Genomic DNA, 26,264 nt, shown 5'->3' on the forward strand with positions numbered 1-26,264 from the left:
TAAAAGGCCCCCTTTAAATTTTAATTGTTACATTTGGTAAAAACAAAAAAACATTTACATAACATGAAATCAAGCTTTGTTAAAAGTGAAGTTTTATTGCAACAGCAGAGTATGCGACAGAAATCTTTGTTCACTTTTTTTTTTTCCCCAGAGTCAATACCACCTCTGGATTTTTATAGAAACTGATATGTAACGTGTGGGTAGCAATTACAAGATAAAACACTGAACTCTTACTAAGCAATAAAACACTATAAATGTTTATATATATATATATAAAAAAAAAACATTCAAGGCATTTCCAAGTCATAACATACAGCATACTAAAATCAAGACATCCTTCATTTTACAGGCACTTGAAATTTGATCTTAATGACAAAGTCATCTTATAAACATGGTTTTCTCAACAGTTGTTTCTGAGTACTTCTGAATAATATAAAAAGGCTTAACTCATCAACATCATAAAAAAGTCATATAAACAGTACCTTTCTGTACATTGAACAAACAGGACCTTTTAAATAAATTAAGAGGCTCCCGAGACAATCCTTCCAAAATAAAAAAATTGGTCAGTGCATGGTTTGGTATTACAAACGCACTATTTTACTACATTTCTTCGTTTTGAGTGTGCAAACTCAAACTGAGAAGTGATAGGGCAGCTTTTTGTACAAACCCCATTAAGAACCAAATGTTTGAGGAACCTTCTAAAACATTTTATTAAATAATATATATATATATATATATATATATATATATATATATATATATATATATATATATATATATATATATATATATATATATAAAAAAAGGAAGAGATGGTTGAAAATAAAACAAGTCTTTTTTTTTTTTCCTCGAGACAAGACACTTGAATCGGAATTTTTGGGGTGGACAGTTTTTACATCATGGCTTGAAGGACGATCCAATTCTCTCAAACTTTACTTTCAGAGGGTAGCTCACTGAGGGCGGTGGTGATGTCGCTGAAAGACAGTCTGTCTTTGGGGCTGGCGGCCCAACAGCGCACCATCAGCTTGAACACCCGAGATGGACACCCCTGAGGAGGAGACAACTTCAGCTTCCCTTCCTGCAGAGCTATAGAGACACAAATAAAGACAGTCAGAAACAAAACATAACCATAAGCCAATATGTAACCCATCTCACTTTTTTGTGAGGCTATCATGTACCTTCTAGAACTTTGTCATCAGATAGGTCAGCGTACGGCAGCTCCCCAAAGTTGAACACCTCCCACATGAGCACTCCAAATGACCACACATCCGTCTTGGTGGAGAAATCATCCTCAAAGACGGCTTCGGATGGGAGCCAACGCAGAGGAATCCAGGATTGGCGATAGTGGTAGTACTCACTGTGTGGAAACAGACATAAACGCAAAAGGAAAAAAACAATGACAACTTTGTCACCACAAGGGGGAGCAGTGTGCATGAAATAATATGAATATGACATGAATAATAATTACAGAAGGCTTTTTGCTCGTTTAATAAAACAAAGTTCTAAACGTTGCTCTGTTTGTATTTAATTATACCTGTTGTAGACGTCTTTGCTAAGACCCAGAGCAGACACTTTAATCTGTCGTTTGGAAGAGATGAGACAGTTGCGTGCAGCCAGGTCTCTGTGGACGAAGCGCTGATTGGATAGGTGTTCCATCCCTCGAGCGATCTGCAGACACACCGACACCTGCGAGCAAAAAGGCAGAGAGTGAGTGTGTTTTGTCCTGGTGTGTGTGCGTGTGCGTGTGCGTGTGTGTTTATATGAGAGACTACAGACAGTTAGTAATTACCTTTTGTTTGGTGCTGAGCGGCTGGACTTTGACTTTCTCATCTTTGCTCTTAGACACTCTCAGGTACTGCTTCAGATCACCCTGAAAATAACACACAGCAAAATGAAACAAGACCAGGGGAGACAAAAATAGACAGCTATAGACAGATATAGACACAAACAGATAGACAGACAGACAGACAGACAGACAGACAGACAGACAGACAGACAGACAGACAGACAGACAGACAGACAGACAGACAGACAGACAGACAGACAGACAGACAGACAGACAGACAGACAGACAGACAGACAGACAGACAGACAGACAGACAGACAGATAGATAGATAGATAGATAGATAGATAGATAGATAGATAGATAGATAGATAGATAGATAGATAGATAGATAGATAGATAGATAGATAGATAGATAGAAAATAGGACATACAGAGATATACAGATAGATAGATAGATAGATAGATAGATAGATAGATAGATAGATAGATAGATAGATAGATAGATAGATAGATAGATAGATAGATAGAAAGATAGATAGATAGGACAAAAATAGAGAAAAAAACAGACAAAAAATAGAGACAGACAGACAGACACACAGACAAAAAAGAGACAGATAGAGAGAGAAAAAAAGAGACAGACAGACAGACACATAAAGAGACATATAGACAGACAGATGAAAAATAGAGACAGAAAGACAGACAAATAGACAAAAATAGACAGACGGACAGACAAAAAACAGAGACACAGACAGATAGATAGACGAGACAAAATAGACAAAGACAAAAAATAGATTAAAATACAGACAGATAGACAAAAAATAGAGACAGACAAAAAACAGACAGACAGACAAACAGACAAAAAATAGAGACAGACATACAGATAGACAAACAAAAAATAGACAGACAGACAAAAAATAGACAGATAGACAGACAGACAAAAAATAGACAGATAGACAGACAAAAAAAAAATAGACAGACAGACAGACAAATAGACAAAAAATAGAGACAGATAGATACATAGACAGACAAAAAAATAGACAGATAGACAGACAAAAAATAGAGACAGACACAGACAGACAAAAAATAGACAGACAAAAAATAGACAGACAGACAGACAAATAGACAAAAAATAGACAGACAAATAGACAGATAGACAGACAGACAAAAAATAGAGATATACAACAAATAGAGACAGACAGACAGACAGACAAAAATAGAGACAGACAAAAAACAGACAGACAGACAAACAGACAAAAAATAGAGACAGACATACAGATAGACAAACAAAAAATAGACAGACAGACAAAAAATAGACAGATAGACAGACAGACAAAAAATAGACAGATAGACAGACAAAAAAAAAATAGACAGACAGACAGACAAATAGACAAAAAATAGAGACAGATAGATACATAGACAGACAAAAAAATAGACAGATAGACAGACAAAAAATAGAGACAGACACAGACAGACAAAAAATAGACAGACAAAAAATAGACAGACAGACAGACAAATAGACAAAAAATAGACAGACAAATAGACAGATAGACAGACAGACAAAAAATAGAGATAGACAACAAATAGAGACAGACAGACAGACAGACAGACAGACAGACAAAAATAGAGACAGACAAAAAACAGACAGACAGACAAATAGACAAAAAATAGAGACAGACAGATACATAGACAGAGACAGATAAAACAATAGACAGACAAAAAATAGAGACAGACAGACAAATAGACAAAAAACAGACAGACAAAAAATAGAGATAGACAACAAATAGAGACAGACAGACAGACAGACAAAAATAGAGACAGACAGACAAATAGACAAAAAATAGAGACACACAGACAGACAAAAATAGAGACAGACAGACAGATAGACAGATAAAAAATAGACAGACAAAAAATAGAGACAAGAAATAGAGACAGACAGACAAATATACAAAAATTGACAGACAGATGGACAGACAAAAGACAGACAGATAGATAGTGTAACAATGACAGACAGACAGGTAGGTTGGATGGATATAGTGATGAAGGGATGAAGTGTAAAGGCAAAGACAAATAGACAGAAATTAAGTAATGAGCTCATGTTACCATGTCACTGTACTCCAGGATCATGTAGTGCGGCTCCACTTCTCTGCAGATGCCCAGCAGACGAGCGATGTTAGCGTGGCTGAGCTTAGCAAACATGTCACATTCGCGACGGAAATCCATCTGCATTTGCTCGTCACGTGCTTGTAGACTCTTTACCAGCACAACGGTCTCCTCCTCGTCTTCACTGGCCTTTGCTTTAGCCAGCAGCACTTCACCAAACTCTCCTTTACCTACATGAGGAGAAAATGTAGATTGAATCCTTTTCTGCAAAAAAGGCACGTGACCACAATGCATACCGTAGGGTAAATGCAAATGTGCCCTAGTTTGGCTAAACACGTGTGATCTGACATTCAAGATGTAGGTCTTTGGTTTGGGAATTGTTTATTATTTTACCCAGTGTCGTGATGGTGTGCAGGTTGTTTCGGGGGAAATGGAGCTTGTCATGACTGCTGTGGCGTTTGTTGTTTCCGGTGGCAGCCATGTTGGTAAGCGCCACCTCCTCCTGGATCTCTGCTGTGGTGTGGCCATTTTGTTGTACGTCCCCTATGGGTTGATCAGAGAACTGTATCAGAGAACTGAATGTATTTAGTCATATAATTGCATGCTAACAAAAGGTAACACCACACACCGTTGAGACATTCCACCTCTTGCTCATCTCCATCCTGTCCCTTTTGGAGTCTCTTAGCATTGCGTCTCTGCTTGCAGTAAAACATGAGACCCAGCACGATGATGATGTAAGCGACTGCCGCCCCCACCGACAGACCAATAGTCTGAATCATTTTGTAAGGGGTCTTTTCATCATCTGCTAATGAGTGCTGCACTGGTTTTTCTGTAGATAACCACACACACACACACACACACACACACACACACACACACACACACACACACACACACACACACACACACACACACACACACACACACACACACACACACACACACACACACACACACACACACACACACACACACACACACACACACAAAACACATACATTAAACACCAGGTTTTTAGATAGAGAAGCAGTTTCATTCCGGAATCCCTTTTGATCGCAACTTAAATAGTCTCTTTATAGGAATCAAGTGACACACTGGCATGAACATTCAATTATGATCTAACAGTCCTGAACTCTCACAAAAACACACAAAAAACAATTTCATGTGCCTCTCCTTTCTCTGAAGTCACCACCGCCACTAGACTTAAAGCATTTGTAATTCAACTTAATCTGGAAATTGAGTTGGTACGTCGGAGACCAAAATGAGTTAAGTGTGAACTTTCAAAGTGCCTGTCCATTTGAAACTTTTTTCAGTATTTATCAAGTTTCAAAGAAGCATAGAGTGCTAAACTTGGTTAAATACGAAAAAAAAGGAGGGGACGGGGGGGAATGGTTTGGGGGAGACCGCAGAACAAGAATTCTAACTGGTTTTTAAAGGATTAGAGCAAATATAACCGTTATTTGGCATGTTTAACTAGCAGGACATGGTCCCATAGAGTGCTGCAGTGATGACGTGTTTTTGTCTATTTGTATTTGGAATACTGCATAAAATAATACAAATCGCCAAAAATAAAAAGTCAAAGTTGGACCAAAAATGAACTACACCACATCACATCATTTCAACGTCACCACCATTAAGCTTGAGACAACTCTTTCAGTCTTTACTTAAAAACATTTTTCCTGAAAATTTGAGTTTGAATAGTTTGCAAGAGCGCGACTAGTAGCCGAAATCCCAGTCATTTCAATAATTGTCTTACTCACGGATTTTGCAACTAGTTCTAGTTGGTCACACAGATTTGCCCAGTAGAAAGCTGTTTGATTTTAAAGTGACTTCTGTGTGAGCTGTGCTTCATACACTACACTATTAACAATAGACAACAGACCTTTTTTGTCCATGAAAATTTGCTAAATGACTGCACTTTATATTCTGTTTGGTATCTCCACAGTCAAATTTGCTGGAGTGTTACAGAAAAACAGATTGAAATAACCAAGATTTTTAAATAAGATTTAACCACTGAGTTTACTGAACAAGTTCCAAAAAGTACATTTTTGACAAAATTCAAAACGGTAGACAATTTGGCCGACCTTGAAAGTTGGCATTCAAGATCATTTAATTCAGTTATGAGTGTAACATATCAAACATTCAAGCATATAATTTTGTGGGATTTTTGGTAATGTGGCCCTGTTCTGGAACTACTTGGGTAACTTAAAAACAGCTTTTAATTACTTTTGACAAGGATAGCCTCAACATAATCTGAAGTTTATATGGGGAATATCCAAAGAATGCCATAGAAGTTTGAAAAGTAGGGTTAAAATATAGGGTTTGCATTTTTCACATATTAAAGAAACCGAATTTAATTATGAAAAAAAAAAGCATTTTATTCATAAGGAATTGAGTGAATAATGTGAATGAAGTGGGTGTTATATACCAAAATATAACCAGGTGGTTAGATGAAAGGGGTTGAAGAATAAGTGCTTGGTGATGTTGGAAAAATTTGTCCAAGCAAATCATTGCATTTTGATAAAAATACAAACATTCTATTTCTATTTCTTTGGATTAACACAAACTGATGAATAGTTCACAACAAGACTTTTAAAAATGTGCATTAAGGTCCAGATTTACTAACAGCTCAAATCCAGTCAATTTACTGGTATTTGCGCCATTATTTAACGCAGAAAAAGAGCTAGTCTTAACCCATTTTGTGACATGGCTGCAATTGTTGCTGCTAGGAGGAGACACTGCAGAGAAGAGCGTGTGGTAGAAGTGAGAAAATATATTAGAGCAGTGCAAATTAGCTGATGCTCATCAGGGGCGGGTCGATCAATATATAGATATATGTTGATCGACCCGCCTCTGATGAGCATCAGCTCTGCTTATTTGCAACCCAACGCTAATTTGCACTGCTCTTGTTAGATTGCGTTGGTCATGATTTGACTGCGTCTGTGTTCTTTAATTTGCGTGTCAGCAGTAGATCCATGTGCAAAACTTGCCACTCCCATCGGTGCATTTGTGGAACTGTGCTCTCACGCTAATTTGCCCCATTTAGTAAATCTGGCCCTAAATGCACATGTAAATTAAAACAGTTGGTGATGCCAGAGGGTTTGAAATAAACCTCAAATTTGGCATGACAGGTGTTGAGACCCTGTGCCAAATTTTAAAACCATTCCAACTTTAGGAACTGCAATGGACACTCATCTAGAAAATAACCAAACAAACAGATTTGATGGCTCATAATTGGTTCATAATTATTGAAGAATGTGGAGGGTGTCGGACTCACCCACAACGTAGAGCTCTGCCGAAGTGTGTGCAATGTTACAGCTGTTTCCTGCAATGCAAGTGTAGCTTCCCGTATCCTCTGTGCTGACATCATGAATGACCAGAGAGCCATTGGGCATCTTCTGGAATCTGAATTGTGTGATCAAGAAGATTCATAGTAATCAAGAAGATTCAGTGGCTTAAGAAATTTTCAAATTCGTCAAATCTGACATATTCAAATGATCCTGCTTAAGTTTGAACTCAGGAAAGACAAAATTTTGACAATGTTTGTGATTTACCTGCTCTTGTCTGCCTCCAGAAACTTGTCTTTTTTCTTCCACTGGATAAAGGGAGGAGGGTCTCCAGTGGCCTGACAGTGAAGTACTGCAGTGTGCCCCTGATATACTGTGGTATTCTCTGGCTTGAGCTTAAATGCCACATAAACTAATGAATGCGAAAGGAGTTAGAGCAAATGGAAACAAAAAGGAGATAAAAACATGGAGGTCAAGGGATGTTTTCAAGGAAAAAAGAAATACATTAATTAGTTCATTTCAACATCAGAGCTGGCTGTGGTTTATATAAGTCATGTGAACCCAAGCTTCCATCCTCTGTACCTGCGACTGTGAGCTGGACGACGGCTCTGATCTCTCCCTGCTGATCATTGGAGGCCAGGCAAGTGTAGTTGCCCGCGTCGGCCCTTGTGACTGTAGTGAAGTGCAGTGTGCCCCTCTGCTGCTCCACCCACACTGAGATATCACTGCCATCTGCAAGGGGTGCCAGAGACACAGACACATCTAAATCAGAATCAACTTTTTCATCACCAGTTGTTTTCAATTTCAAGGATGCACAATTTCTTAGATTCAAGTCAACTGTCACTATATTTATATGACAAATACATAAAGCTGACTGAATGCCGAGAAAAGGATTTCTTGCTGCTAAATCAGATATGATTTAAGTTTCAGCTTCAGATGAAAATAATCACTGGACCTGCAAAAGTTTGCTAAAAAGTTACTCTTTAAGAGATTAAAAAAAGTTCTTTTTAAAAGGTTATTTGGAGTTTACATGCACATAAACTAAACATATAGTTTAGCCTTGAGATTAAGGTTGTGTAACAAATACATTGGCTTCATGTGGCTTATAGTTAATGTGATGAACTGCATTTGTGGTTACGCTATGAACATGTTTCACCCAATTGTTACGAATCACAAAGTGTCAGAATTGTTTAAATAATTTTAGTTTTTTTAAATGTTCAGCTTAAAAATCATGACTTGTTTGACAGAATTTGTTTTGGATCGTCTGTATATAAATATTAGGATATTAAAGGGTTAGTTAATTCATTACTCACCCTCATGTCATTCCAAACCCGTAAGACCTTTGTTCATCTTCGGAACACAAATTAACATCTTTTTGATGAAATCCAAATCTCCCATAAAAAGCAACAAAATGACCACATTCAATGTCCAAAGAAGTAGTAAAGGCATTATTAAAATAGTCAACGTGACAACAGTAGTTCAAACTTAATCTTATGAAGCGACGAGAATACTTTTTGTGTGCAAAAACAAGAGGAAAAAGAGGAAAAATGGTTGAATAAAGTCGTTATTTTTGTTTTGTTTTGGTGCACAAAAAGTATTCTCATCACTTCATAACATTAAGTTTGAACCACTGTAGTCACGTTGACTATTTTAACCATGTCTTTACTACAACTCTGGACCTTGAATATGTTCATTTTCGTTGCTTTTTTTTAATTAAAAAACCTCTTGGATTTCATCACATATATGTTAATTTGTGTTCCCAAGAGGATCAAAAGTCTTACGGGTTTGGAATGACATGAAGCGAGCAATTAATGACAGATATTTAATTTTTGGGTGAACTAACCCTTAAAGGTTTAGGTTTTATTTCACATTAGGTTTTATTTCACATTAATTTTGGCAGCTGTTGGGGTAACATTTCACAACGGTAGTAAAGTATGCAACTTTACTTCTCTGCAGACCTGTTCTGATCCAGCGGATGGTGGGAATCTGCCGGCCCTTGGCAGAACACTGCAGATTTCCTTCCTTATTGAGCTCCAGGCACTGGTAGGCCTGTGGTGTCGGTGTGAACTTCAGACGCTCTGAAACAGATATCGTAACAGCAAACACTTGGTGAGAAGTGCTCTGCAAAGCACAGCCCCCAGTGGCTTTTATATAGAGGCATAATATCAGCCGCCATGACATCCAGACAAATGGCATCAACCCACTACAAAACAACCAACAGCACATAACAAATGTTCCTTACCGAGCACATAGACCCGCGCCTGAGCATTAAGTTTTCCCGCCTCCGTTCTGCTCTCACAGCTGTACAGATGGCCATCATACACCTCCACGTTATTTATACGCAAAGTTCCATTGGAGAAGAGCTTGAAGCGAATGTCCTTTCCAAAACACAACGAGAGTGTGTGTGTGTTTAGCGCATTCAAATAAAAACACTACATGATGACTGCATTTTTGTGCTGTTGAAAATCCTTTACCTAATTTGGTGTTTCCAGTCAAAAATGACCGGCCTATGAAAAATTGCTTTCATTGTGTCATGTTATTGCCAAACAATGGATTCAATTTGTTTAAACTCAAGGTCAAGGTCAAAATGGCGGACAGGACGTTTGGCCGACTATGGCAAAATTAAGTACTCAGCATGACCCAAGGAATCTATTAAGACCAGTTTCGATAAAACAGGCAAAACTAATAAAAAGCTATTTGCATTTTTGAAATGTCATTATAATTTTTACCACAAAGTGGCACCGTTTCAAAAAATTGAGTACCTTCGGGGCATGATGCCAACCACACTTACCGAGTTTCGTAACAATTCGCCAATGCGTTCGTAAAACATAGCATTTGACGACAATAATTCTAAATGGCAGATGCCCAAAATGGGCGATATGATATTTTTCACATCTCCTTACCTCTAGGTGGCACTATGCCAAAACTGTGCAGGTATCTTCAGGTCATGGCTGTCATAACACACAAGTTTGGTCTGAATACGATAAAGCACTGTGCTCTTTGTCAAATTTGTTTGTGCATTATTCGAGAATGGTTCAACTAATCAACTTGATTAGTCCATCATTTTTGTGGGCATGGTCTGAAGATGACCTGGTTACAATAGGTAGGTGCCTATGCACCTTCAGTGCTTCGCCCCCAATACAAAGCCTGTCCTAGTTCACAAAAAGACTGAATCCAGTAATTGGTAATAACATAGAATAATGACAGATTCATAAGCAATTTTTTGTAGGCCAGTCATTTTTGACCAGGAACATCACAAATGTAACAAGAAGTAAACCCCCCCCACAAAGACAAAAATGGTCAAAAATTGTTATACCCTGTGTAACCAAAGTCAGTAAGTTTTAGTCCAATGCGATAACATTTCAGGAAAAAGAAAATCCTCTCCAGGCCAATACCCATGACACGACATGAGGTTTAATATTTGCTGTGCAGCAGAGTATCATCTTTCCCAAGTAGAAAAAAAAACACCACATCTTCCTTTTCAGAGACATCAAAAGGATTCACTGGCCTCAGGACACTGTTATGGATTGCATTACAAATATGATAGCAGCATGACATCACTGTCCCACTCACCTCTGCCGTGATTGGCTGCATGTTCCGATACCACGTGACCTCGGGTTCAGGTGTGGCACGTGTATGGCAGTGCAGGTACCCGGCGCGCCCCTCCTCCAGCTGACTGTCCACGGGTTTCTGGATCCACTCCGGTTTGGCTGTACATGCAAAGCAGATGTTCAGGATCATGGACAAGAGTTTAAACATCATCACGTCACAGTATTTCAGCAGTAATCTGGTAAAGGAATATTCCATTTTTTTCTTCTTGGAACAAAAATAAGATGAAACTGCTCTACACTGAACTGCACAGCAAATGTGACTGACTGGATAGTGCAGAACAAGTTTGTTTACTTGCACCCAATGGAAAGTGCGGTGCAGACTATAATGATAACATTTTAAAAATCATTCTAAATTTAAATTTAAACGTGTAGCAGAGTCCACACCACAATGATATAGTTGGAATTAGTTTCAGATAAAATTTTTAAAGTGATGAACGATAAAAAAAATTGACAGCCAATCAAACTGCAGCACACGCTTATAATAAACAGAACGATTGGCTTGGATGCTAATATAGTTATTATTATAGTTATCATTCATGGTGTAAACGGTCTTTAGTCTGCTCAGACAGATGCAATAAAAATCACTTACCAACCTGTCTGAATAAACTTATATCCAATCATTCAAGTCCACTAAAAAAGGTAAATCTGGTTACTTCAGCTGACGAGTCTCTAAGGGAAGTTTTTCAAATGAGAATAGTAATTTATTTAAAGTCCTGAAAGGTCCTATTGTGTCACGCTAACAGACTTTCTTGTCTTGGTGTCGAAAATCACCAACAGGACTTTATTTCATAAGGTAGTATTGGTCATAGTGAAGAAAATTTGTTGGAATGTGAGATATTCAGTAGAGGACAGTAAGGCCCAAAAAAATATGCTTCTGAAATGCGCAAATTAAATTCTTCAAGCAACACAAGCTCATTTTTTTGCCATGTTGCGTGCTGAAATGTGTCAGGTGTGTGTTGCAGGCCGTGTTTACCACCTGGTATTAAGATGCATTTTGGTCAACCAGATCACAAGCAGACGAGGGAGACACATTCCCATTTATACCTGATCTTTCAATCCATTTCTTTTGTCCACTTTCAACCACTTCTGTCCTGATTTCTTTGAGGGGAGGGTCTATGGGCGCTTAAATGTATGGATTTTTTCAGATCTTTTGAATCTAATGGACAAAATATGCTTGCGCAATTTAATTATGAACATGACCAGAGATGATGGAAAAACATACGGAGAGCATCGGCTTTCGTTTTGGCTCTTTCAGCCGCAAGATCACGCCGAATGCTGTGAGTGCGTGTAAGAAACCAGGAACGGGGAGAGAAGTCAATGCGTGTCTGAATCATACCTGAATATAACAAAAGGGGAAATGAAACTTGAAGGTGATGATACATGGGGCAACTTGGTATGTTTTTTGTCTTCAAACCAAATTTGAGTCTTCAGCCAAAAGTTTAAATCCTGTCTAGCTAGTGTGCTTCCCATAATGTTTACGCATTAGGTCAGTAGTTGGAGAGTAGGCAGCCTTTTTTGAACACATTAGACCAAATGAAAACACGAAACTACTCCTTGAAAGCAATCAAAGACATTTTCGACTACCTCTGAAAGTGGTCAAAAGTGGACAAGCTCAAAATGTTTTAGACCTTTTCACACCTGTATTTAGCGTCATACATTTGTGTTCCGATCGACCAAAACGAATCTTAATATCAGGTGTAAACAGGGGCCTTAGTGTTGTATTAGCACATGCATTCCTTTCAGGTCAACAACTTTAATAGCACAGCATCAGTTTAAAGAGACAAAACAGACATTTGAAAGAAACTCTGTCACCACCTTGCGTACACTAACAGAAGAACGCAGTTTAAATTATGTACCACGGGACATGCACTTCACATCCGACTTACTGGCCACAGTGACCGTCAATTCGTGTTTCCTCTGTCCAGCCTTGTTTTGTGCAAAACACGTGTAGGTTCCTGAGTCTTCGCCACGAGTGGGACTGAAAATCAGGTTCAGTCCATCCTGGTGTACTCTGCCCTCAGCTGGAACTCGCTGTCCCGCATATTCCCACCAAACCTCTGGCTCCGGGTGCCCATGGGGCGGTCGACATGTCACCCGCTCCAAAGAGTCTGCGGTAAACACCTTTGACTGTTTAGGCACCATGTCCTCGATTTCTGAGTGGAAACGGTGACAAGAAACAGGTTAGATGGAGAAGTTTGAGAGCAAAACATGGACTCTAAACAGCCCCCTATTCAGTGAAAACAATGACATCTGAGCTGTGTAAGCCGCTCAGTCCTGTAAAAGCACTCAAGCAGGTGCTGGAAACAGAAAGGGATTAGATTAGCTTCATCACTGAAGCCGCAGTTAATCGCACTGAAGATTTACTGCATCAGGATCCCAGAGTTCACCAGTATGTGAGGGCTACTAGAACCACAACAGGCCTCTATACTGTACATATATGAGACACAACAGGATTATTATTAGGTTCAAATCATAAGGAATTTATCAATTCTGGGTCCAATTCCATCAATTCATCTATATTCTGGTGGACTCCTACTTTTTGTATTCATATTGATTCCAATAGGTTTTTAAAAACTTTAATACCACTGAAGACAAGTTTAAATTTGAATTAATAATTCATAAACGCCAATACGTTTTTGTCATATAAAGAAGATCAAACTAGTCACACAGGTATTCAGGGGTCCTCTCTATGATATCTCTTCCTGTTGTTTTTGTTTCTTGATGTTAACACAACATTGATTTGGCGGAAAAATATTACATAGTGAAGCTTTTTTTCAAATTTCATTCATTTAATCAGTTATAACCCAGACATTTTTGAAAATCAAAATGAATTTTAATTCAGCAATTAAAAATATACGTCAAAAATAATTAAGTCATCATATTTATTAATTTGTTTTTGAATAAATTATGACAATAATAACAATGGCATGTCATTTAAAATCCTTTAATTAACAAAGGACAATCCCTCTGATATGTCAAGCTACTACAGAAATTTGATTGTATGGGCTGAAGAGGCCTGTACACTACATCACTTGCATGTCTAACTGCACATGAACTGGTCTGAGCTTGTTACCTGCAAGTCGCAGCGAGGCCTCGAGCGAGACAGGAGGGCCACGGGGTCCTCGTGCCTCACATTTATACAGGCCTGTGTTTCGCTGCTTCACCTGAGTGATGAAGAGGGATCCATTGCTCAGAATAAAGACACTGTAGGAAAAACAGAGGAAAATGGTGAAATGCACTCATACATTCATTACGGCCATATTTTTAGCTATTTCAGGTATCCAAGACCAAGTCCTATCTATTTGAATGGTGGAAATCCTGAAATCTCAAAAACTACTCACAATTAAATAACATATTTCAAATCTGCAGCAAAATCTGACATGAACTGTCCCATAAATGTTGTTTCTTATGCTCAAATAGCATTAAAAAAAGCTTATTTTTCAGGATAGACGAGCCTTGCCTGGCAAGGCCAGACTGATATATCTTCTACAAGATATATCATTCTGGTCAGTCCGCCCTCCGTCGCGATTCGAGTCAACTCCAAACCGTACCGTGCAATCAGATTCGTTTATTTCAGTGACGCAAACAGCGTCACTCTAGTGCGGCGAAAGTCCCTTCAATATATCATCAAAGATTACGCACTGGAGACCCGAGAGTTTGTTCTATTCAGCCGTAAATTCAGTTTTAAATGACCAAAAACACATTAATTATTTACTTTTCGCTGTTGACTCTCGTCACTTTGCTAACGTCATATCCGCCCTTCTCTGATTGGTTTACTCCGCTTCCTGTTTGCTCGGATTTGCTCCGCCCTAGAAATCGAATTGATTCAATGGCCGACCAGACTCATCCGTTGGTACAGTGGTGAGGCTGGATTTTCCAGGCAAAGACGAGCCTATGCGCATATGCAGTCCTATGTGTGAGTCTCAGGTTTCTGTGGGTACCAGAGCCTCTAATGGAGGCTGCAGCGATGCAATGACTTTATCAATCAGCAATTGGCTCGTTTACTTATAAGGCGGGACGTATTCCGTCATATTGCGCATTGCAGTTTCTCCCATTCATAACTAATAGGTGTGAACCATCTTTCTATATCTATAGTCTTTGATTATACTCATCATCAACAAGATTTCTTTAGAGTGGCTGACAAATGCTATAATGGGTGGTGTATTTATTTTCAGACAATTTGTGAGCTAATCTGCAGTGTTAAGAATTCATAAATTAATTTGTTACTGAAAGGCATTTAATTCATTCCCTATTAATCAATTAGATCAGATTTTTACTTCCAGAATCCAACTGTTCTAATTGAGTACACAATTCAAACAGTTCACATGTTTCTAAAGTTGCATGAATTTTAAGAACATATAACTTTTTCAAACTTTATAAAATAGTACAAAACATTCTTGTAATTTCACACAAACTGAATTAAAATATAGTACCGGCTCTTGTTGGCCACCAGCTCATTCTCATGGTACCACTCAACTGTAGGCAGAGGTTCGGCCGTGAACTGACAGTGGAAAACTGCTTCCTCATTCTTCAGGACTACCAAATCTTCTGGCTTCACCACCGGTTGAGGGAAACTTTTATCTACAGCGAGAAATCAATGCCATTCATTATGTAATGGAAACATAAAATTTAAAATGATAGATTCTCAAGAAACAAAAAAATTCTGTGGTTCATTTACTCATCCAAAACACAATGAGAAACACACATACCTATGATGTTGAGAGTGAAGTTGTCATTGCTGCACACTTGGCCCGCTGCGTTTTTAGCACAGCAGTAGTAGAGTCCGTTGTCGTCAGGACTGGCATTCGGCAGCGTAAGGGTTCTGTCTTTGTTGTTTATTTTGTAGCTCTTCTCTTTTAATAATGTTCCATCTCTGAACCACTGATTGGTTGGCCTGTATATTCAGACAGGAGCAGGGTTATTTATAGCTGAGAAAACTTCACGAGAAATTACTCTAGATAAGGGGTAGCCAACCCTGCTCTTGGAGAGCTACCAACCTGCACAGTTTAACTTAGAACTGGGCAACTCTAGCCCTCATGGTCCACTTTCCTGCAGAGTTTAGTTTCAACCCTGATCAAACTCACCTGCCTGAAATGTTCTAGTCATCCTGAAGATCTCAGTTGGCTTGGGCTATGTTCACACAGTCAGTCCAAATCCAATTATTTGTGAATCCAATTGGAATCAGAACTAAATGATTGACTGTCCACTAGGGCTGCACGATTAATCGCATGCTATTCTCACGCGCATTTCGTCAGTAAAGCCGGTTCCCTGATTACCGCTAAATCGCCATCACCTGTTTTTAAACAGAGCGCCTTTTAATAGACGGAGCCGTAGTTCACGGACAAGCCACGCAATATCGCGTTCATTATCGCAGGCGATTCATCTGCGATATGAACGCGATATTGCGTGGCTTTTCAGTGACCTACGGCTCTGTCTATTAAATGCCGCTTCATTTGAAAGCAGGTGATGGCGATTTAGCGGTAATCAGGGAACCGGCTTTACTGACGAAATGCGCGTGAGAATAGCATGCGATTAATCGTGCAGCCCTACTGTCCACAAAGTGTATCACTGTGTGTCCAGTGGAGCTTGTTCGTTTTTCAGAATATCTGCATTGTTTTCTATAGCAATGGCGTTGCATTGGTAGGTTTCTGCTTGTCTGAAACAAGTTTCTGCAGCGATTTTCAGCACGTTTCCTATAACAATGTCTGACATGTTTACATTTTACTTGGCATGAGAATGTGACATAAACCATGTGAAATCTGATTAGAGTGGTCAGACTGAAAAGGATTTCCAAAATAAGATTTGAAAAGGATTTCAAACCACATATGAACATAGCTCAAAACAGATTTGTAAAAAAAAAGCATTCACATTTCATATGATTTTTTTTTGCCGTTCACACATGCTAAATACAATTGGATTCCAATTGGATATGCACAAAAATAGGATTTGAACTGTTAGGTGTGTTTGATTAGGATTGGAGATAAACTCTCCTGATCTCGAGGGCCAGAGTTGCTCAGCACTCATTTAGCTCCAGCCTTAAAGGTGACCTATTATGTCCCTTTTTACAAGATAATATAAGTCTATGATGTCCCCAGATGTGTCTGAAGTATCAGCTCAAAATACCCCACAGATAATTTATTATAGCATGTCCAATTTGCCCCTATTTGTTTGAGAGCAAAAACATGCTGTTGTTGTGTGTGTCTCTTTAAATGCAAATGGACTGCTGCTCCCGGCCCCCTTTCCAGAAGATGGTGGAGCCTTTAGAGTTCATGCTTTAGATACTCCAGCATACTCACGCAGCAAAATAAATGTCAGTAGCAGTGTTCAGCCTTGTATGTTCGAACCAGAATTTGATGGAGAGACTCAGGAAGAAGTTACAACTTTTAGAATGCAACAGGATGTTTCTAAAAGGTTAGTTGATGAATTTCTGTAGTTGTTGTGGTGTTAACTTCATTCAACTTATCGATTAGCATGTTTCGTGATGATCATCTATAAATTGCTCATGTGGGAACTGTAATAGGATGCCTACAGAGCCAGAGAACATATACTGAATGGAGATAAAACTGGTATCGCTTTGTGTAATTATGGTTATAATTTATATAATTTTTCTTTTATGCCTAGGATATTTGCCTTGTGCATTTGGTCTGGTATCTCTGAATACAGTCGGGAACAATGGTAACTTTAGCTACATTAGCCGTACAGCATGCTAACAAGCACATTCAGAAATATTCAGAAAATGTTTACAAAATACGATGTGTTCTGGATATGAAGTTGGATCACGAACTGTTGGCACGAACACTTGTGCTCTCAACTGTGTGCTAAACAGAGAGGGGCGCAGAAAATGAAGTATATCCGGACATTTACAATGAGAACATAATGAGTTCCTGCTCTGCATTATGAACTGCAGAACTCAATGACATGCGAATTTGAGCTTGTGTAGCTAAATACACTCTCTTCGACAGCATGTTTCTGATCTAAGGCTAGGAATCAGACATGCAATTGCTCACCTTGGGTGTCCATCTATGTTGCACCGTAGTACCACTTGTGAGGAGCTCGCAATCTCTGCCACTGATTCTGGACTCTTCAGACTCACCGCACCACTTTCCAACCCTGTAAGAAAGATATGTTAAAAACTAACAGCTTGATGATCAAGAGATGGCTGAGATGGCCTCTGCAGTCATTATCAAAAACAAACTCCCCCATTCACACCATCTGGTCATGCTTTGCACCCGCTGCAAAAACAGGCCTCTCCATTCAGTTGACCTTACTTGTTATCTGACACAAGTGGCCGGACGCTGCATTTCAACCAATTAATCTTGGCATTGGACATAAAGGGGCGCTTTGTCTGGCTTCCACTTGCTGGCTCAAAATAACCTTCTCTCACGCGGGCGTTGTTTAGCTTGCTGCAGTCGCAAAGGGGGTGAAGTGGCTTGGCTAGGAAGGGCCAATGGTTCACATGTTTTTTTACACGCCAGGAAAAGCATTTCCAAGAGGCAGCAAACACATGGAGTTTAACTAACTTGTTAACACTCGGGAAGAAAGGATATTTTGAGCAAAGCATGGGCATTACACTCACATTTGATATTGAAGGAGGCCTCGCCGGTACGTTCTTCTTCACCAGTGGTGTTCTTTGAGGCAAAACACTGGAAGTTTCCCGAGTCCAATGTTCTGTCAATGGCAGTGAATTTCAGGTTGCCCCCTTCCAGAAATCGTCGCTCCGAGTTGGTGACAGTCTCGCCGTTGTGCATCCAGGTGTAGATGACACCTTGAAGGTCGTTTACTTCACACCGCAGCATGGCACTGCGCCCGTGCAGAGCATCCTGGGATTTGGGCTCCTTGGTGAAATAGAAAGAGGCAGCCTGCACAAGGATCACTATGAAGAGAAGCAAACAAATCACAGGAATGAACAAAGATAACAGTACTGAGCCAAAAGAACTAATCTAGTAGATCAGTCTCAACGCTTACAGGTCCAGACGGACAACTTGTGATGTTGATTAGAAAGATGCTGAAACGCAGGTGAAAGAATGTAGCTTCGAGAAAAAGCAGAACACCCCCTCACCCTCCCTCAGACTCTCAATTTGTTCTTTGTTTTCATCCAGCTGGAACTTCAAGGCCAGAAGCCCAGGTGTGCTTTAGACAGACAAGCCCAGCTGGGGTAGATGAGTCAAGCACTGGACCTTTTTAATTGCTGACCATTCTCTCCGACCCAAACGATAATCTTAAGCATTATGTATTTGAGTAAAACCATTGGCACTGGCCTCGTTTCTCATTTCCTGTGGATTGTACACTACTAAAAGACATTTTGAAGAATAATGAACTGTCATGAACTGTACGCACCATGCACCATTACAAAGTGTGGGCTTTTACATTATACATTAATTCATTTGGATTACTTTATTTAACTTCAAAACAATATAAGCATTTAATTTTTATGAAGAAATGTTGCTTGCTAAGGTGTTCTGGGTGATTTCTTGGGCAATGCTACAATGTTGTGGGTGGCAAATAAGTTCTTTTGCAGTACATTCCTATATGGTTGGTAGGGTGTGATAGGTCAATTCCAGGATTAGGTTGGTAAATGTATTTTTAGTAGGGGGAAAATTGGAGATGTGGTGTAATCGGATATTAAGATTTTTTTTTTAATAAAAATATTGTTAATATATTTTACATATTGCCCAGGCCTACCACCAACAAATAAACCTATAAAAAAAATAGTTGGCTACTTTCAGGCTGATCAGGTGCAGGACAAGCTATATAATTGAACGAAATATTTAGTAGCCAAACAAATTATTACAGAATCACTCAACAAAGATGGTTGTTCAGAAGCAGTTCCTGGTTCATTTCAAATGAGACAGGGAGGCAGATGTGAACTCAGTAACAACTCTGGACAATTTAGGCTACATTTACACTAGTGCATTTTTGTTTTAAATATAAACGCTTTCACCAGTTACACCTGGTGTCCACACAACTCCAGAGTCTTCGACCCTCAAATATGGTGTAGACATTTCAGTGTAGACGGACAAAAAACAGACTTTTGAAAATGAAGGCATGGCTGCACACATTCGCTCCCCGATTGGGTCTTGCCCTTATCTATTCCCTGAATCGTCAAGGCCTTATCATATGATCACTTCGCAACTGGAAGACGACAACAACAGACCAGCCTTGATGACAGAACTGAGAGACAAACATGGAGACAAAACTGCGAGCTTTGCTGACTTTATTGTCCTTTTTAGCAGCCAATGTGCAGTTAAACTCTGCATTTTATAATACTGCAGCTGTCTACATGCGCAAGAGGCATGCTATTATCAAAGCGTTCATGTGACGCGTTTTTGGTCGTGTAATGTGGACTGAGATCTTTTCTGAAACACAGTGGAAATGCCAGTATGGAAACGCAGTATTAAAACGCAGTATTAAAACGAAAACGTGCTACTGTGGACATAGCCTCAGAGTCTGATTCAAACTGCTAACTCGTGAGGGTGGGGCTTAATATTTAATATTCCTTAATATTTTTGACTGACTAATTAAAAAGAACCTTTCACTTGTTGGCAAATCTTGTCATCTACCCATGTGTTGTTTTCATACTTCATGTGAAAGCCAGAACGCTGCATGGTATTATCAGCATTCTCAATCTCCGTCTGTACTGTAGCCATTTTTAAATAATGGAAATGTGTTTGGTGCAGAAACAGTGTAGAAGGAAGGAGATATTGATTATTAACAGAAATGCGACTATGAGCAATAGTAAAAGTGATGCTTGCTTTAGCTGCCAAAATTTGATATAATCCAGTGACGACTGTTCAATCTTCAAACACAGTTGATGGTTTTCTATCACTCCTATGAAGAACAGTTTTCCTACATGCCAACTTTCACATCTAAGGGGAAAAAAAGCCCTAGTGAATGACAGGAGTCTCCAGGGTCTAATCTTTGGCGCCTCTGCCCATTTTCTACCCCGCAGAGTGAAGCTTCCATTCACCCGATGACTTCACATTCAGACAGACAGATAGAAGTCAGTCATGCTCCAACAAGCATAGTTCATGCTGGGAGAGGACCAGCTTGCACTGGGAATGGGAAATGAAGCCCGGATTCCCTGTGGAGCGGAGTAAAACATATTCAATAAACAACTGCGATGAGTGACTAAAGTTTGAACCCCACGGAGATATTTCATGAGTGTAACTGAATGTTCGAGGGGGTGAAGGAAGGTTGCACCTGTCAGGAGCGAGATAACCTCTCTGTAATTCACTCTGACATGATGTCAACGTGACATCAGCCTATGAAACCCTGTTTCTTCATCCATCTTTTGCTATCTTATGTGTCTGTCATCTCCATCCGCACCTGTGTCAGTATATTATTCTTTGAGACCGGGAGCCGGTTGCATAAACTGCTAAGACTACAAGTTAGTCATCACATTTTTTTTCTTTAAGACTGTTCATAACTGTTTTAGGTCAGTTACAGAAAAATGTACACTGCCCTCCAAAAGTTTGGAAACACCCCTGGCAAAGTGTGGTTTTGGGCGATATCAGCATAAATCCTTATTATTTTTTGGTGCAAATACATTAAAGTAACTTGACATTATCACTGAAGACCAGCAATAAAAAATTTCATTTTCATTGCCAGCTGTGATGCCTGGTTACTGGTTTAAACTTGGCCCAGGTTTGTAAAAGATTTTTGGGTCAGCACACCTTAATAGCTTCAACATCTGATTGCCGATTAAGTTTAGAATACAATGAACCAATAAGAACCCAGTTTAGGTCAGATAGCTGTTAATGGTGGATATTTTGATGAATTGAAAATTTAAGTTTTTTCTATGTATAAACTGTTTATGTAATCAAATATGTTTTCGTTATTTGTGTTGTCCCTTATCAGTGCAAAGTTATCACAAATTTAAAAGGATTCATGACAATATTGTCCAAAACCCCACTTTTCTAGGGTGTTTCCAAACTTTTGGAGGGCAGTGTAGATTGGTCTAATTTGATACTAAAAAGTAAGACTGCTTGCCCCTTGACTAACTGCTAGTTGGTCATACTAGTACTTAAGACACAGTCTTAACATGATGGCTAAGTTTATGCTACTGGCCCCAGGTCATATAGTGATCTTAAGGTCTAGGTATACTTAATTTTTCATGTTCTGTCTCACATACTGTTGAGTGAACAAGCCTTTCCGAGTTCTAGTGGACCTGCTCAAATCACTTGCATATGAGTGAAATGCGGAAAAGGGAAGTATACTTTCGGCTTTACAGTCTTTACCAGTCTGCGCCCAACTGTTTTTCAGGTTCCAAAAGGTCCCCATCCAAGTAAAACAACATTTATAAAAATTTTTTAAAAAACAGGCCGATTTATGGTGTCTGAAACCCCCTGAAGGCAACAAGTGACACCCAATAAAATCTAATTTGAGGATTCTTGGGTAGTTAGGGTTAGTATCTTTTAAATGCATGTCATCTGTGAAATGACAAATCTGTAAATATTAATGTGATATGTATGTGCTTCTGTGTGGATTGCTGCCATGCCATTGTCCTGTGTTTGCTGGGCTGACAGGGCTCGACAATAAGGGCTGCCCGATGGCCAGTGTGAAAGACGCTCGGGGCAGCTGGAGTATTCATGAAAGTTTATTGTTTGCATGTCTTGCCAGTTTAAACACTCAAGCAATTTTAAACCATTTAAGCGCAAGACGGCCTACCTGAAAAACTGATAGGGAAGTTTATTTCATGTCTGTGTTATTGCTTGCAATATGATTATTTATTCTTTTTTTATTACCATCTTTAATAATGTCTGGACTTCATTTAAGTTAGGCTAGAAGATTTGCTGTGGTATCGAAATTGGAATTGAAAATTTCACTGGTATCTAAAATTTTGGTGTCAAAATAAGCTTATTTATTAGAATACAAGGTTTAATGGGTAAAAAAAAAAAGTGAGACAAGGTGCGATTACAAAAGATGTATCAAATGGCCTTTATAAAAAAAAATAAAAAAAAAAATAAAAAAAAATTAAAAAAAACAATGGCAAATAAAAAAATGCATCAAAATGTTGTTAAATTGCCTGCATTTGAGTGTACGTGAGTATGTATTCCTACTATGTGTCCAGCCAATACTTTAGGTTCCCAACCCATCAAAACAACATTTCAAGCAACGTTTTGAAGTCTTTAACAATGACACAAACATCTTCTAAAAACTTTGTGATTTTTTTTTATGTGGTTATGATATTTTTAATATTATCTCATAATTTGGCAGCAGGTTTATTAGGCTGCTGTCACATTAAGACTTGACGCATGGATCCACTCGTGTTACGTGTTACTCGTGTTTACGTTTACGTTCACTTAAAACATAACTGACTGTGTTTATGTAAATACTCACCAGCATTTTGACATTAATTTGGTTGTATGTGACTGTTTAAGCACAATAAGCAGTGAAAAAGAACTCAATTTAGTACTGAGAGGCGGTTTTATGTGCGCGCACTTTGGGTGCAAGCACAAAAAAATGCGGGAATGAGTAAAATTATGCGCAATACGTGCAATCCCATGCTGAACTTCAAGCCCCAACGATATTCATCCAGAAACGATTGAGTCAGGGGAGGTGGGTTTGTGTGTCAACTACCTGTCGGAGAGATGAGAGAATAAGAAAGCGCAGCTGGTATCGTGTATCTATTATGTGAGTATTGGAAGCGTTCCAGATATTTCAGAATGGATATGTCTCGAAAAATCTATATATTTTTGACAACACTACATTGCAGTTAGTTTATTATTTCAGATGCCTTTAAAGAATACAATTGAAAAATTTATAAATTAGCCTAAAATTCAACCCGCCAAAGTGGCTAGTAGGAGTGACTGCATTACACTCTACTGGTGAAATCCACCCGCATTTGGCAGGTGTTAATGTCAAGCCCTAGTTTTGATTAAGCTCACAAAGAATGTTCACCCAAAGAACTCGGAAAAAAACTATTATACATCAAATACCATTCGTAAGCCACCTCTGCCTGTATCATTGTTGTTCTTCAAGCACACATTCATTACGCAGTCATTACCTCTGTATGTCTATGGAAAGCAGAATCATGTCTCTACATGTAGGTATCCAGGAGACAAGATCTTTATCCTTGAACATGACACTGAGATCTACTCTCTATTGTCCTTAAACAGCAATTGAAGAAAACTTCTTCAGACATTATTCATAGGTAATGTTAGCATTTTAGAGAATTACCATCCCGCCATAGCACTAAAGGAATATTCTGGATTCAATACAAGTTAAGTACAGCATTCGTAACCTGCATTACAATGGAAGTCTATGAGGTAAGAGTACATGAGTGTTTAAAAGCATCACTCATTTTGGGTGCGACCACTTTTTTTTTTTTTTAAGATGTGATTACGAGTTACTAATGTTCCTGTTTGTAGAGTTTGCTGTTTGTAAAGTTTGCTTCATGTAAACAATGCTTCATAGACAGTTGCATCCAAAGATTTAAGGTTTGCATGAATTGTTCTTTCTTGTAGATGTTGTAACTAGACCTTTATGGGAGCAAAAAGCATATTTCTCCATTGACATCTATTTAAAAAGGTAAAATTATTTTATTTATATAGCACATTTAAAAACAGCCACAAGACTGACCAAAGCGCTGTACAGTAAAACACAATAAAAGCACAATTCTAAAACACACAAGAAATCAAGACATTACCACACGAGATTTAAAAGAGATTTATAAACTGTTTAAAAAGCTCAGTAAAAAAAAGTTTAGGAGCATTCTGAAGTATTATTCCTGTATTCTGAATTTAAAAGTAGTATTCTTTTATTCTGACAAAAAAAGTTTTTGCAACTTGCTCCTTAAGGTTCACCTCAAGTTTTTACTATGAAACTTAAAGCTATGAAACTTGCAGGATGTTTTAATGGTACAAAGACAAAGAAAACCAACTATATATTTAAGGACTCTTAAATGTACAAAATTGACTTAGTTTCTCTCGGCGGCTTCCTTTATTTAAGTGTTAATTGTAAGGCCGTAATTTTGAGCGTAATGAATTTGGTTTTAATTATACTGGTGCAATGCCTTGCCCCATAGACATCCACTGTAGTATTTTACTATATACGCAATTGTCGTTTGCTTTTATGAACTGAGGGCCACAGAAAACCAGAGCTGGGCAATGATGTGTTCCACCATCCATAGCGGGCGACTCCTACCACAAGCCCTCACCAAAACAAACCACTAACACAACTACACAACACAGATGTATAATCACTTCTCGTGCGCATTTTTTCATCTAAGGCTACAAGAGGAAAAACAATGTTCAGGCTCCACATGACCAGAAGACCTTGTCTGTTAACTCCCATATTAACTCACCACTCGACATGAACCACACAGCTGCACTGACAATTGCTACACTATCCGACTGACCCTGACTGACCACAATCGAAAGCTTTAAATAATGCAGGACAAAAAAAACTCCAAATGTAGTTTACAGGGAAGTGCTGGGTTAAAACAATGGAAAATTGTTTAATTATTCTACGGTTTGAACCACAAGAGACTCGCACTGTATTTACAGTGATGGACACCTCGCTTTGATTTATGTGCTGCATAGCTACTCCAGCTATTATTTTATTTACAAAAATATTTTTTACTATGAATTTTATTCATTATATCTATCTCTCTGAATAGGGCTGCACGATATATCGCATGAGATTGTCACGCGCATTTCGTCAGTAAAGCCGGTTCCCTGATTACCGCTAAATCGCCATCACCTGCTATCAAATGGAGCGGCATTTAATAGACAGAACCGTAGATCATTGAAAAGCCACGCAATATCGTGCAGCCCTATCTCTGAACATTTCATCAAAGTCAGCTTGTGATGATTAGTGTATTGTAAAAAAAAAAAAAAAATTAATTAAAAGAAAATCTAATATTTTTATAATAATAATAATAATAATAATAATAATGCAGCAACAGCAGGATTATCATCATTAACTAAAACTAAAATTATTAAAAACATTTGTGATAATAAAGTAAAGCCAAAGTAAAAAAAATAATATAAATATTAGATGAAAAATTAGAAATGTTGCCTTGGCATCTAACTGAAATAAGTTAAATCACTAAATTAACTGGAAATAAACTAAAACTTAAATAAAATGAATTAAACTTAGAGATTAATATAAGAAACTAATAAAAAAATTACATTAAAATGAAACTGGGAAATATGAAAATAAATGCAAATTCAAAATACTAATAGTACTAATAATACTTCTTGTTAGTTTGTGATTATGTTTTTGCCAGAATATCAAAGCAGAAATATCATATAACACAACAGCATAAATGTAAAAGATTCGTAAAATCATTCTTACCTAAATTGTCACCTTAAAATGAAATATTTTATGTTTTATTTTAACATTATCTTTGTTTTACTAAGCTCAAACCCTTTATGCAAATGACTTGATTATGCAAATGAGCAGTGACATGATGTGTCAACTACCAATGGGAGTTCAGACAGTGATTCACCCCCAAATTCAGTTGGATATTGTCAC

At 38.4% G+C, this 26,264-nt stretch overlaps 1 protein-coding gene across 3 annotated transcripts in view; it reads right to left on the reverse strand.

Moving 5' to 3' along the window:
* ptk7a (protein tyrosine kinase 7a) overlaps positions 1-26,264 on the reverse strand; it is a 41,368-nt gene continuing 15,104 nt past the window's right edge. For 2 of the 3 annotated variants that reach the window (XM_048170119.1, XM_048170136.1), the window contains exons 2-20: positions 18,361-18,657; positions 17,792-17,894; positions 15,494-15,678; positions 15,218-15,365; positions 13,858-13,988; positions 12,671-12,937; positions 10,747-10,883; positions 9,416-9,551; positions 9,120-9,251; positions 7,756-7,905; positions 7,441-7,585; positions 7,164-7,291; positions 4,515-4,715; positions 4,280-4,429; positions 3,887-4,116; positions 1,790-1,870; positions 1,535-1,686; positions 1,179-1,357; positions 1-1,086 (exon numbers count right to left, since the gene is read on the reverse strand). In XM_048170119.1, coding sequence (XP_048026076.1) covers positions 926-1,086; positions 1,179-1,357; positions 1,535-1,686; positions 1,790-1,870; positions 3,887-4,116; positions 4,280-4,429; positions 4,515-4,715; positions 7,164-7,291; positions 7,441-7,585; positions 7,756-7,905; positions 9,120-9,251; positions 9,416-9,551; positions 10,747-10,883; positions 12,671-12,937; positions 13,858-13,988; positions 15,218-15,365; positions 15,494-15,678; positions 17,792-17,894; positions 18,361-18,657 — 3,113 coding nt within the window. In that variant the 3' untranslated portion in view covers positions 1-925. The remainder of the gene's footprint in view (positions 1,087-1,178; positions 1,358-1,534; positions 1,687-1,789; positions 1,871-3,886; positions 4,117-4,279; positions 4,430-4,514; positions 4,716-7,163; positions 7,292-7,440; positions 7,586-7,755; positions 7,906-9,119; positions 9,252-9,415; positions 9,552-10,746; positions 10,884-12,670; positions 12,938-13,857; positions 13,989-15,217; positions 15,366-15,493; positions 15,679-17,791; positions 17,895-18,360; positions 18,658-26,264) is intronic. The other variant, XM_048170128.1, reaches the window with a different exon arrangement.

The sequence above is a fragment of the Megalobrama amblycephala genome, linkage group LG2, assembly GCF_018812025.1.
Source record: "Megalobrama amblycephala isolate DHTTF-2021 linkage group LG2, ASM1881202v1, whole genome shotgun sequence".
Lineage (NCBI taxonomy): Eukaryota > Metazoa > Chordata > Actinopteri > Cypriniformes > Xenocyprididae > Megalobrama > Megalobrama amblycephala.